At 40.2% G+C, this 12,339-nt stretch overlaps 3 protein-coding genes across 5 annotated transcripts in view; all 3 read left to right on the forward strand.

Annotated features, from left to right (window-relative positions):
* Positions 1-62: 62 nt before the first annotated feature.
* On the forward strand, positions 63-2,966 carry trim107 (tripartite motif containing 107). The gene is made up of 2 exons (XM_069158072.1): positions 63-180; positions 1,156-2,966. Exon 2 carries the CDS (start codon positions 1,167-1,169, stop codon positions 2,724-2,726), a length of 1,560 nt encoding a protein of 519 aa, XP_069014173.1. The 5' UTR covers positions 63-180; positions 1,156-1,166; the 3' UTR covers positions 2,727-2,966.
* A 299-nt stretch (positions 2,967-3,265) lies between these two features.
* Positions 3,266-10,674, forward strand: tpra1 (transmembrane protein, adipocyte asscociated 1). The gene is made up of 11 exons (XM_069158085.1): positions 3,266-3,425; positions 4,104-4,287; positions 4,385-4,517; positions 4,969-5,055; positions 5,777-5,849; positions 6,015-6,094; positions 6,193-6,303; positions 6,406-6,466; positions 7,440-7,542; positions 7,909-7,989; positions 8,583-10,674. The coding sequence occupies exons 2-11, from the start codon at positions 4,115-4,117 to the stop codon at positions 8,851-8,853; spliced, it is 1,173 nt and encodes a 390-aa protein (XP_069014186.1). The 5' UTR covers positions 3,266-3,425; positions 4,104-4,114; the 3' UTR covers positions 8,854-10,674.
* A 320-nt stretch (positions 10,675-10,994) lies between these two features.
* The window catches only part of chchd6b (coiled-coil-helix-coiled-coil-helix domain containing 6b), a 54,064-nt gene continuing 52,719 nt past the window's right edge, over positions 10,995-12,339 (forward strand). Inside the window, exons 1-2 of one of the 3 annotated variants that reach the window (XM_069158105.1) lie at positions 10,995-11,210; positions 12,009-12,108. In XM_069158105.1, coding sequence (XP_069014206.1) covers positions 11,127-11,210; positions 12,009-12,108 — 184 coding nt within the window. In that variant the 5' untranslated portion in view covers positions 10,995-11,126. The remainder of the gene's footprint in view (positions 11,211-12,008; positions 12,109-12,339) is intronic. The other 2 variants (XM_069158097.1, XM_069158113.1) reach the window with 2 other exon arrangements.

Below are 12,339 nucleotides of genomic sequence, written 5' to 3' on the forward strand. Positions count from 1 at the left end.
AAATACTCATATAAATTCAGGCTCCTCCATGATGCTCTACGTGGAATTAGTTCCAGTAGGATAAGTGGAGGCGTCGGTGTTTATGAAATGCGTAAAGGTTTCCCACAGCTGATCTGCGTCGGTGCGTTTTTAATGAGTCTTATCTGAACAGGAAGACTCGACACCGCACGGCTGCAGTTGGTAAGTCTTTCAACTCCGATGTTGTCTTTAATCTTTTAAAAGTAACGATTACATATAGACGTCTGTAAAGATTTCAGCTCCGCATCCTGCCCAATTATATGCGCAAATGATTTTAAATAATAACTTAATTATTTATTGTAAATATAATATAACATAATGAAATCTAAGATTTTAAGTAGAAATCAGTCAAACAAGGCGAATTTTGTTAAATAAAGTGGAGGAAGCGACCCTTTTGTATTTCGCCACATGGATCCTGCTGTTGCCTGGAAATCGAAACTTAACCAACAAGTTTAGAGACGCACTGCAGTTGACGACACGGAGCCATGTTTGTCCCACATTTCCCTTATTACACATTCTCCCACTGTTACCATTTCCCATTTAATAAAGATAGGCCTATTAATTGATGTGGCCGAGTCAATTATATACATGTTGGCGCAAAGTTTTAAAGTTTTATATGCATATTGACTGCATCATACCGTTTCCTTGTGTTGTGCTTAGTCATGCAGTTTGTTGTAACTTCCTTACTTAACAGCAAGATTCACAGTTCACAGCGCCATATCTACCATAAGAAAACTTCTGTGGGAATTTAGGGATTGCTTTTTTTTTCTTTCTGTATCTTTATGTCAACCAATCAGTATTTAAAGTCTGAGATTTCTTTGAAACATGTTGATCAAGCTAGAAAGTGACATTCAACAACAACATAATTTTACAATTGATCAAATTAATTAAAATTCAAACATAACAAATCCGACTGTATATTTGGTGTCTGGTAAAAAATATTTTTGGGAGAGGGGACTTGGCCTACCTGATGTTTTTTGTATTCACATTAAGTCTTAAAGTTGACTTTTTCAAAATTAGCTGCAATTCATACGGTTATATTCTCATAATAGTCTCTATCCAAAGAGAGGGCAAATAATTTGCCAAGTTTATGAAGTATATTTCTGAAGGTTAACCTTTAGTTGTCTGTTTTTTCAGAGTCTGCCATCATGTCTGCGAGTGAGGAGGAAGCAAACGTCTCTAAACAGAATCAGCCAGAAGCTCTGGCTCTGGAGCTTACATGCCCCATCTGCTTGGAACTGTTCTCGGAGCCAGCGTCTCTTCCCTGTGGTCATATCTTCTGCTTTGCCTGCCTTCAGACTATGGGAGAAGGCCTGGACCAACACAGCTGCCCTGAGTGCCAGGCTGAGTACAAGGGAACCGAAGCCCTCGTTAAAAGCTTCAAAATGCACAGTATCGTGGAGACCTACAAAGCCACTGCTGGGAAAATGACTGCCAACTCCTATGATGTCAGCCATGGAACAGCCAAAATTGATCATAGTTCTGATATAGAGGAATTGAAAACAAAATACCAACAAGACTCAGCAGCAGCTGGAGAGAGCCAAGGGGAGAGTGTGGAGAACGAAGCCAAGGATGGCTTTCAAACTGCGTCAAAGCACCCCTTTTCCTTGGACCAGGATAAAAGAAGTAAAAAAGGCAAAATAGAAATGGACGAACCAAAGTTCAAACTGGCATCTCAAGTCACTGAGTTGAACCTCAAGTTGGAGATGGCAGAGGATGTCCTGAGGAGAGAAAAGGAACAGGAGTTGGAAGTGACCAGTGCTAATGCTCAGCTGAGGCAGAAAACATCCAAACTGTTAGGGCAGATAAGAGATTTGTCGCAGAGGTACATTGAGCAGGTGCTACAGATGATTGAAGAGGAGTTAGGTCCAGGTGAAGCCAGGATATGCAGTCGAGTCAGTGAAGCCTCTGAGCTGACGAAGCAGCTGAAGCAGGCTGTCCTCAGAGCTGAGTCCCTGTTGACTGAAGAGGATGAGACTGCGTTTAGTGGCGAGCTTAAAAGTCTACAACCACACATTGTGGAGTTAATTACAAAACCAGAAGAAAAAGACGAAGAGCTTGTTGATGCAGAAGTTAACCCTGCACGAATCTGTCCCAAGCTGGAAAACATGAACGCTGAGCTCAGGGAAGGACTTAGAAAGATTCAGCACTCTCTTCGGAACACCCTCAACCCTTCAGAGGTGACCTTTGACCCAGAAACAGCCCACCCTAACCTCATTCTCTCGGAGGACTTGAAAACAGTGACTTTCAATGCTGTCAAGCAGCCCTACCCTTCCTCTCCTCAGAGATTCACCAACTTCTTGCAGGTCCTCAGCACCCAGAGCTTCTTTGAAGGTGATCATTGCTGGGAGGTGGAGCTCGAAGGCTCCCCGTGGATCGTTGGTGTGTGCTACAGTGGGAAGCTGGAACGTAGCGGACTGCCATCCGCTCTGGAAAGCAGTCAGAGCTCCTGGTGTCTGATGTGGTTCAACAACTTGCTGACAGCCTTTGAGCAGGGTCACAATGTGCCTTTGAAGAGGACTACAGTATCACGCAGGCTCGAGATCAAGCTGAGCTTCAAGACCCACCGGCTGAGCTTCTACAACATCAGCCCCAGCAGTGGGAAGACTCATGTGTATACATTTAAGGCTAACCTGACTGAACCAGTGCACCTCGCCTACAGGATGATGTCAGGGCACCCTAAAGCCCGTGTCACAATTTTTTCATAAATTTATCCAAATTTGCTGCATATTTTTATGATAAAAAAACGTTTCCTACTAGTAGAAGCTTTGTGTGATAACATAGTCCACATTGGCATAAATAAATGTAGTAAATGTGACTGAATTACTTACAGCAGTGTGCCTGAAAGTGCTCAAATACAACGCTCAAAATGATGTGTAGAGAAATGTATTGTTTATTTTAGGATAATGCACTCCTAATGTAATGTCATCTAATTTAGATAAATAAAACAAAGCTTTAAGAAATTGAAATGTGTATTTTACAGTTATTTTCTACTTTAATATGACAAACTCCTTAATAACCCAAACTTCATGATATATTATCATCATATAATTAATCATAGTAGCTATATACGCATTTGTGAGATGTCAAACTTTTGTAATATGTATTTGAATTGCCTACATGTTAAATGATAAATAGCCTAAAAAAAAAAAGTCATTTCCACAGCCTGTTATAAAAAACAAACAAGACGTCATAATATAATCTCGCGAGACTTGCCCCTCTTGTTTGGTGAGAGTGTCAGGTGACCACACGGGAAATTTGTTAACGAAAGTATCCAGCACAGCCATGTCCCTTATCAGTGACCAATGTATCGGTCGATGACAGCGCGTCAAGCTTGTGCTCAAGTCACATCGTTGACTAAAATATTTTACAGGAGCTGTACCCTTGAATTTGAGTCTTCTGAGTCGGTAAGATGTTCATGTTTACTTCTCGAGTCTGTCGTTACGTTGGGTCACGTCAGTGCTGTAGCCCCAGTATCATGTTTGTTTTGATGCTAACCAAACTAACCAAAGCCAGTCGGCTTTCGAGCAGTGGTAGTTTATGTTAATTACCAAGCTATGGTTGTATTTGTCTCCAGCGAATTTATAGGGAAAATATTTAAATTCACAAGCAACACATCTTCTGACGTCAGCTAGCAAGCTACACGTAGCAGCGTTAGCTAATGCCTGAAATTCCCCTCAGCGCTAACCGCTGTTCAGTAGGCGTGAATAAATGGTAACAAGATTAGTTTAGTTTTCTGTTTGACACGTTAAACTCAACATCTCACATGGTCGAAATAGCGAACAGCCTCGTTGCATAATGTTTGTTTAAGCGGAGAAAGCAGTGGCAGGTGCCTGCATAGGACACGGACAGTAGAGGCTCTTAAAAGTCTTCAAATCGGTTTTGTTGTGCTATTATGACAACTGTTTGATCGTGCAGACATTTAACTATAAATTGTTTTGGAAAAAGGTTCAGGTCACTTGAATGTAACTAAAGGACTAAACGACCTTAATCTCCCTCACAACCCTGTCTTTAAGAATAAGAGAGGAAATATCTGCCTCACTTTCAAATAATATCTGACCCAATCAGACTTTTTCCTCCCTCAGGCTCTGACACCATGCTAGCCACAGTGACTGCTGTGGTTAGGTTTGCTCAGTACAATGGCAGTGTTTCACCTACACCGCTGGAAAACACATCAGTTTTCCCAACCTGGCAACCTGATAATGAAACCAACATCAGCAAGCCTCACAAATGCCTGCAAGTTCTGTATGAGGACATTGGAGACTCCAGGTAATGTTTTTTTGACGACCCACATAAGTTTCTACTGCAGAGCAAATTCTGATTTCTCAGAAAGTCCTTCAATGTCCAATGTGCCTCTCTGCCTCAGGGTGCGCTTCTGGGACATTTTACTGCTTGTCCCTAATGTGGCCTTCTTTGTATTCCTGATGTGGAAGCTGCCATCAGCCAGGGCGAAGATTCGACTCACCTCTAGCCCCATCTTTGTCACCTTTTACTTGCTGGTAGGGGGAAAAAAAAAATTTGAAAAACCAGTATACAGCATTCAGTGTCGTTTCATAACTTAACCTGAAATTTTGTTTTCCCTGAAAGGCTACAGGAACAATGGAAAACAAATTAGTGCCTTTTATTGTCACTTTTGACCTTGTCAAACATTGTGCTAAGGAGTTCATTTTGTTAACGCTTTAATTTATTTATCTGTTCTTTGTCAGTGTTTGCTTCTTTCTCTTTACAATATTTGTCTGTTTAGTGTGTCATTCCTGTGGTGATACCATAATAACCTGAACTGTAGAGAATCGGCTATCTCAGCTATGTATTGTGTGGCTTGACAATAATGGACCTCTTGTTGTTTGTCAGTAGTGTTTTCATCGGCTATAATTTAGCCAGGAAATTATTTTAAAGTTTTTTTTAATTTTTTTAATTTTTTTATGTAGTCTAACAGTCTCTATTTCTCAGGTTTTTGTTGTAGCAGCAGTTGGAATCACCCGAGCAATCGTGTCTATGACTGTCAGTGCATCCAGTGCTGCCACCATCGTAGACAAAGTAAGGAAGCCTATGAATTATTAAAAAAAAAAAAAAAAAAAAAAACCTTTTTTTTTTTTTTTTTGCTTGTAATAGAACATGAAATCTCTGATCTGAATTACTCCTGTTGGGACGCCACACTGCTTCCAAAGTTAACTGTTGCAGGACCTGTTGTCGCTTCCAGAGCGATCAACAAGTCAGTCAAAGTTTTGTTTATTTTAGTAATTTTTCAAAATAAAGCTGCGGAACAGAAAGTTCAGTTAATATCGTTGGAAAATATTGAATAAAACTTCATTTTCATCTCTAAGTCACAGTCTATGGAGGAGTATACTTGAATTTTTTTTGTCAAAAATGATGACTTTTTATACATGTATATATGTCTCTTATATTGATTTAGCAGACATGGCATCATATCCTGCAAGAGATATGTCTTATTAAGTACTCAGAGGGGCCGATATGAGCATGAGTTTGGGCTTTTATGTCCTAAAAGGAAAGGCATTGCTGACATTCCACACATACCAGACAGATCCCTATGGAGTTCACAGAGATGGACTGACTGTTCCCATAGCACATTATGATGGCTGCACTGTAGTAGAGGGAAAAAAAAGACGAATGATTATATAATTCTCTGGATTGTGACCTGACCTGTTAAGTTATATGTGTGTCCTCAGTCAATATGTGTGACAACACTGCTGGTTTCCTTTGCCAGACTGGTTTCTCATGATGTCTGCTGTCTCTTTAGGTGCTGTGGGAAATCACCCGTTTCTTCTTGCTGGGTATTGAGCTCAGCGTCGTCATCTTGGGCTTAGCATTTGGTGAATTTTTCTATTAGTTTCAGTTCTTATTTACTGTATATGTGAACCGATGTGGTTTTTCTATCACATGACAAATCCTTTCCAAATGCTCAGTTAACGCAATTTTAATCAACACAACTGCAGTTTGTTTTCCTGTTTAAGTATTATTATTTATCCATTTATTAGGTCACCTGGAGAGCAAATCCAGTATAAAGCGAGTGCTGGCTATTACTGCTGTGTTGGCTCTGGGATACTCCATCACGCAGGTAATGAAGAGGTTAAGTATTCGTAAAAAGATGTTATACACACATTTTGATAAAGTATCATTCTACATGCTATTGAAATACATAATGCATCGCTTTAGGGAACACTAGAGATCCTGTATCCAGACAGTCACCTGTCCGCTGAGGACTTCAACATCTACGGTCACGGAGGACGGCACTTCTGGTTGGCCAGCTCCTGCTTCTTCTTCCTGGTCAGTAAGCTGTAGCTCTGCAGCAACATGAGCTAAAAGATAAAAGTCATACTTGATAACTGATCTCTGATTTTGAACTGATGATGTCATTCTTTTTCACAGGTGTACTCTTTGATTGTGATCTTGCCTAAAACTCCAGTGAGGGAGAGGATATCTCTGCCGTGTAAGTTCTACATTTTATTTCAGCAATGAATATGAATCCAATCTGAAACATAAAAAGATACAGTTGAAGACAAAAGTTGGCTCACCCTGAGTTAAAGCATTTTCTTCATTGTTTTTTTTTTTTTTTTTTAAATGAAAAGTAAATGTAACCATATTTTTTTTTTTAAATGAGCTTCCTTTGAATGTTCATGCACCGAAACTTTTTATTTTAAGTGCTTCAATGATTAAAAAGGAAGAAGGAAGAAAGAAAAAAAAAGAGTTAAAACAGTAATTGTGGTATGTGCAAAAGTTTGGGCACCCTACCAAAGCAGGAATTATGGTATGTCACAACTACATGTTAGATGGTCTTCCCCCAACACTTACCAGACTTCAGAGTAGGTGTGTCTGTGTTGTGTTGCACTTCATCTGTAACTTCCGGAAAGTTGTCCAGTCTGACATTCATGTTTCCTTCATGTCATTGTAATTCCCCCGCTGTGTGGGTGTCGCTAGCTTAATTTTCAGATCCTCAGTCTGGAGTTCAGAGGAGCCTTTTGTTGTTGAACTTTAGCAAAAGTGTCTGAAATATTATCCAATTCTAATGACAATTCTTTATGGCTTATTTATTGAATTACTGCCAAACAAATTCAAAAACTTCTGAGACTTCACACTTAAACAGGAACCCAATTGTTTAATAAAATGGAATGGGAAGTAATAGCGCATCAACATCTGAAGAGCCCTCTTATTTAATGCATGGTTGCTGCAGAGGTTGTATGTAGTATGTAAACTATTTAAATGGTTTACATCTATTAAAATTTGACCAGTGTCCTCAAACTTTTGCATACATTCATAAACCTTGCATTTCATGTAATTATGATGAATATAAATATATGAATAATATACTTACAAGGCTGTATTGCATTCTCTATATGCCATTAATCACAGTATCTTTCCAAACAAGCGAAAGCACTTCATTTTTGTTTGTGTCTTTTGTCCAGCTAAGAGGAGTTTCTATGTGTATGCTGCCATCCTGTCTCTACTGAACCTCATCCAGGGTCTCGGCAGTGCTCTGCTCTGTGCTGGAATCATAGAGGGACTCTGGTCAGTGTTACTTTGTATTTAGCAGTTTAAGTGCAGGTATTTACAAAAGATGTATGGTTATAAAGTATTGTTTGTTTTGGGGATTTAGTGGTAAATGGGCTCTCCTATTTCAGTGTTGTAAGAAAAATATGTTGAATAAGCAACATCTTAGTCGTTGAAATTTGTTGGCTGAGTTGCAGCCACTGGGATGAATCACTATTTTCGTGGGTCCTACAAAGTTCAGTGGGGTTTTGATGAGCAGATGTGAACATAATAGTTCAACCAGTAGCAGGATTTAGTTGGTTATGCTTTTTATGAAACTGATAATTTTCTTATGCCCTGAAGCTTTTACTGAAGACTTGTTTACCTTTTGTATTCTATAACCAGCTGCGTGGATGTCACCACCTTCCTGTACTTCTCCGCCTTTGCTCCGCTCATTTATGTCACATTCCTCAAAGGCTTCTTTGGGTATGTAGTCATACAAAATGTACACAATAACAAAAGTCTTAAAAAAACACAGAAATCAGTTACTTCAGGCATTAACTTGAATTTGAATTACAAAGGTCTCAATTCCCTGCCCTGCTGTAAATGCTAAAATCAGATATAACCTTCATATTATCTTTCTAATAGTATTTGAAAATACGACTTTTAATGGACAAGTGTCAATTTGAGCAAAAACTGAATTGACATAAATTCAATACTTTTATCCATATGTCTTCTGACATGTATGTGGGTCCAAATAAGATAATGTTAATTTATTACAGGAATTTTTATGTACATTTATATACCTAAAAATAACTGGAGGCCTATACTGATTTTCTGTTATGCTTGTGATTAAAGTGATATTACATGACATAACATACATTAAAAATATTAAAAGGGAGGGACACTGGAGGCTTCAGGTTTCCACATCACACTTGTTTAAACTAAATATTGGACCAAGAATGGCTTCCAAACTTCCATCTTTAAATATAGTTTTGTAAACACTGCAGAAACTGTTTTATAGTTGCATTTTAAACAGCTAACCTTGCTTCTTTCACTCCTTTTTTCCTCTTCTACAGTTCAGAGCCAAAGATCCTCTTCTCCTACAAGTCACAGGTGGATGAGCCGGATGAAAGTGACGTCCACCTCCCCCCAACCGTTGCTGCAACCCTCGGCCGTAAGGAGCTGACCGACCAGGGCCTGTACTACTCCTCCACCCAGATCGACGGCTCTGGTCCCAACAGCTCTCGTATGGTTGGAGCGTACCTGGATGACGTCGCCTCCGGACCCTATGGGTCCAGCAGCATTAACAGCATTGAAGCCGACCGCTGGAGACCTGTCAATGTGTGATAGGGCGAAGAGGATAGATGGTTGCACAGCTGGACTTAAAACGTTGTGCATGTGAGGTGTGACAGGCAGGATGGCGATCCGAGAAGTTGGCCAAAAAAAAAAAGCGGAGCAAAGCGATTGGTTTTGCTTTGAAGCCAGAAAAAGTTAACAAGTGGACACGAAAGGAGAGACATTTGCTCGCCTATTTCTGGAGGACTGCGAGTTTTAGCAACTGCTTTTGTAACTCTGTTGCCGAAGTGCACTGCTGCTGTAGCTCCACACTAGGAGTATTGCCCCTCATTGTGGCCCCGACAGACTCGATATTGATTCCCCGCTTCACAGGCCCCTACTGTAGATGTGGGAGCTTACTGACTCGTCTCAGCACATTCTGTGTCATTACAGCATTAAGAATCAACTGCTCAGTCCTCACTGAGGATGTTTTAACCTCATTTTAAGTACCCAAGTCTATAAACTCAGTCTAACATTCTTTTGATGACGCGTTACATCTGTACATTCCCACGAACGGCTTTCAGTAACAGCATCTCGGCTGACTTTGTCTTAAGCTGCCTTGTTTTAGCTTTGTGATCAGTTTGTGCTTCTCTGAACACCGCAAGGACTAATTTATTTTGTGTACTTTGTCTTTTGAAATAGGTGCTGTCCCTGCTGTGGACAAGTGAATGGTGTTAGTGATGTGTGAAACAGCAGTATAATAGGGAAAACAGTAACTCCTATATACAGGCATTGCATTTGTGCTAAAGGTCAGAAACCATCTTTAAGGCTGTTTGTGAGGAAAGCTTGGCTCTTTAACAAGTTCCATCTCGCACATAAGCTCTCGACTTCTCATTTCGTTTATCTTTTTATTTATTTGCTGCTTTTGCTTTACCTGATTAATCATTCCTCCCAATGAAAGCACAGTTGTTAGCTCCATAGACATTAAGGAAGTTATTGTGTGAATATTTCGAACAACAAATTTGCACAAACCTTTTTGTGTATTCCAATTCAAACATTCTTTACTTTCATAACAGCATTTGTCGCTACATAAGATGTTGCTGTTGTCGAGGCGTTTTTTCCCCGTGTTCAGAGTTTCAGAGTGGTGTAATTAGACCAGAAACTATTGCTCAGTTTTATAGCGTCTGATATTGGTATCGATACAGTTTCATAAATGAGTTAAAACGTCTAACTTCTTTTAAGCACGAGAATCTTAGACAAAGATGGTTCATTTTGATAGTGACAAGGAGCTAAAACCCCCCCTGCATACAAACAAAATCTAAACTGATTGATTTGGGGATTTTTCTTAATTTATCTCCTAAAATCAATACTTGTTATACCTCTTGGTATTACCACAATGCAAGTCGTTTTAAACCACCTCACATCAGAGTTATTCCTACCAAGAAAATATGATGTATGAAAATACAGCCTTTGTTATAAATAAATTACTTTATTTTCAGATAGCAGTCTTCATGGGTGGCAGTGACCTGTATGATCAAATAGGATTACATTTATTTTGTCATAACTATAAATCAACAAAACAGTAAAGAAGGTATGATTTTGCGGGAATTAAAAGCATTTTCTGGACTTTAAATATTGTCCATTCAGGTTTGAGTGCTAGTGAACATTGTTGTTTTACTAGTGTTAGATTGAGATGATTTTGCTGTTTCCACAAGGTCCATCGCTAAAGAATTCCACTCTCTCATACACAAAATATTCGATGAAGTATTTTGCAAGTGATGTTTAAATTGCCTTTTTATTTAAGTGCATTGATTGTACAGTATTCTGCCCATATTAATGCAATGTGTTGAGCATCCATGAACTACAGAATAAACAGTGGACTCTTTGATTTAATACGTTTTGGAAGTAATATAGTTCAAATTAAGGATATGGCGCCACTCTGTGGTTTCCTGTGGTAACTAAACTCTTCTATATTGATCATCGTGTTGATGACACCGACTGTTTGTCTTGTATATCCAGGATTCATCGCTGCTTATGTTGTGTTCCGCTTTAATAAAAAGCTTCTCAAATTGCTTCATATTCGTCCGAGAACCGGAAAAACTACAATTCCCATCAGACCCTCGTTCACTTATGATAAACTACCGCGAGTCATTGGATCCATATTATTTCATGTAGCCAATCAGCTTTGAGGATACTGCATTGCCAGAGTGACCTTTATTGGAGTATTTTGACCACCAGTCGCTGTGGCGGCGACTCCAGCCGCTTTCTCGTGTGACTCCGTCATAAGTAGTTCACCGGGATTTTATTTATTGTTCAGCTCGTGTGGGAACGGACAGCCGGTCGAAATGGGAGGAAATGGCAGCACCGGGAGGAACGTGACATTCGGACTGGACGAAGACGAGAAGGTCACAGTAATTGAAGGAGTGAAGGTGTGTAAACGTAACGTTTTCGTCATAAGAGAAATTCAGAGCCAGTGTTTGAATTATGTTCTCACGAATTTCGACAACTGCTAATAACTGGTGGGATAATGCGGCGGGGTCGGTCTAAGAGACGCTGAAGGACTGACAGGTCCCATGTCCTCAAATGAACCCGGGTCATACCCCCTCTGTCCCGTTAGCCTTACCCACGCACGTAACGTCAGAAGGCTTGTCTTGGTGTAGTTTGATGAATTACGATTAGCTATTAGCTAGTCATAAAATGCTCGTAAACCGGACACCGGCAGCCTGAAGTTACATGCTGGCAAAATTTCCACAGCGAAGGCTTTATTTCTGCTAATATGCTGTGTCAGCAAACATATACTGTAACAACGTCACGGTCAGTGTTTAGGTGACGTTACTGTGGTCAGCTGCAGATTTAATGATTATTCATAGGCACTCACAGAAACAATTTGGCTTTGTAAACCTGCACATTGTTAACCACTAAGGGAATAAGTCCCTGTTGATCCATGTTATGTTGGCAGAAAGCTAGTTTGTTCTTCATTCAATTGTCAGAGGTCAGGCAGTGCAGCTGTAGAGCAGCACATGATTTGGAGCTAACAGGCAACTTGGTGACTGGCTCAAGGACACTTCTGCAGGCTGTGTGATGGATTCCTTAACCAGTGAGCCTGTAATCTGCTGCTTACAAAGGGACACACACACACACACACACACACACACACACACACATACACACACACTATCCTGCATTCCCGTCAAAATGCATGTGTTTATTCCCACGCTCTTGTCCAGCTCTCAGATGATGTTCTCCGGCGGATGAGGGAATCTCAGGAGGCTGACAGCAGCATCAAGCCACCGCCGTCTCCAGCGGACAGTCACAAACCGCCACCAAGTATGTCCCAGGCCTTTCCTTCCTCACAGACTTCCCATTAGTATGCCCAGTATGTCAACAGTATGTCCCCACGCACTGATTGTTGAGAACAGTATCAGATTAAAGGTCAATCCTGCTCCTGTGTGACTTTTTCCACACAGCTTAGTTCCTGATAGAAGGGACAAGCACAGTAAACACAATCTGTTATTTATATGGACACTTTTTTTTTTTAGTATAGTGAAACATGGTCTC

Source organism: Embiotoca jacksoni, unplaced genomic scaffold, assembly GCF_022577435.1.
Source record: "Embiotoca jacksoni isolate LCO1_2020_lvr unplaced genomic scaffold, fEmbJac1.0.p SCAF_1, whole genome shotgun sequence".
Classification (NCBI taxonomy): domain Eukaryota; kingdom Metazoa; phylum Chordata; class Actinopteri; family Embiotocidae; genus Embiotoca; species Embiotoca jacksoni.

Bases quoted from the DNA above. Each gene is read 5' to 3' on its own strand.
- trim107 (XM_069158072.1), top strand. From the start codon at position 1,167: ATGTCTGCGAGTGAGGAGGAAGCAAACGTCTCTAAACAGAATCAGCCA.
- tpra1 (XM_069158085.1), top strand. From the start codon at position 4,115: ATGCTAGCCACAGTGACTGCTGTGGTTAGGTTTGCTCAGTACAATGGC. The intron at 6,467-7,439 runs GTAAGTTCTACA...TCTTTTGTCCAG, and splicing joins GGAGAGGATATCTCTGCCGT to CTAAGAGGAGTTTCTATGTG. The intron at 7,990-8,582 runs GTATGTAGTCAT...CCTCTTCTACAG, and splicing joins TTCCTCAAAGGCTTCTTTGG to TTCAGAGCCAAAGATCCTCT.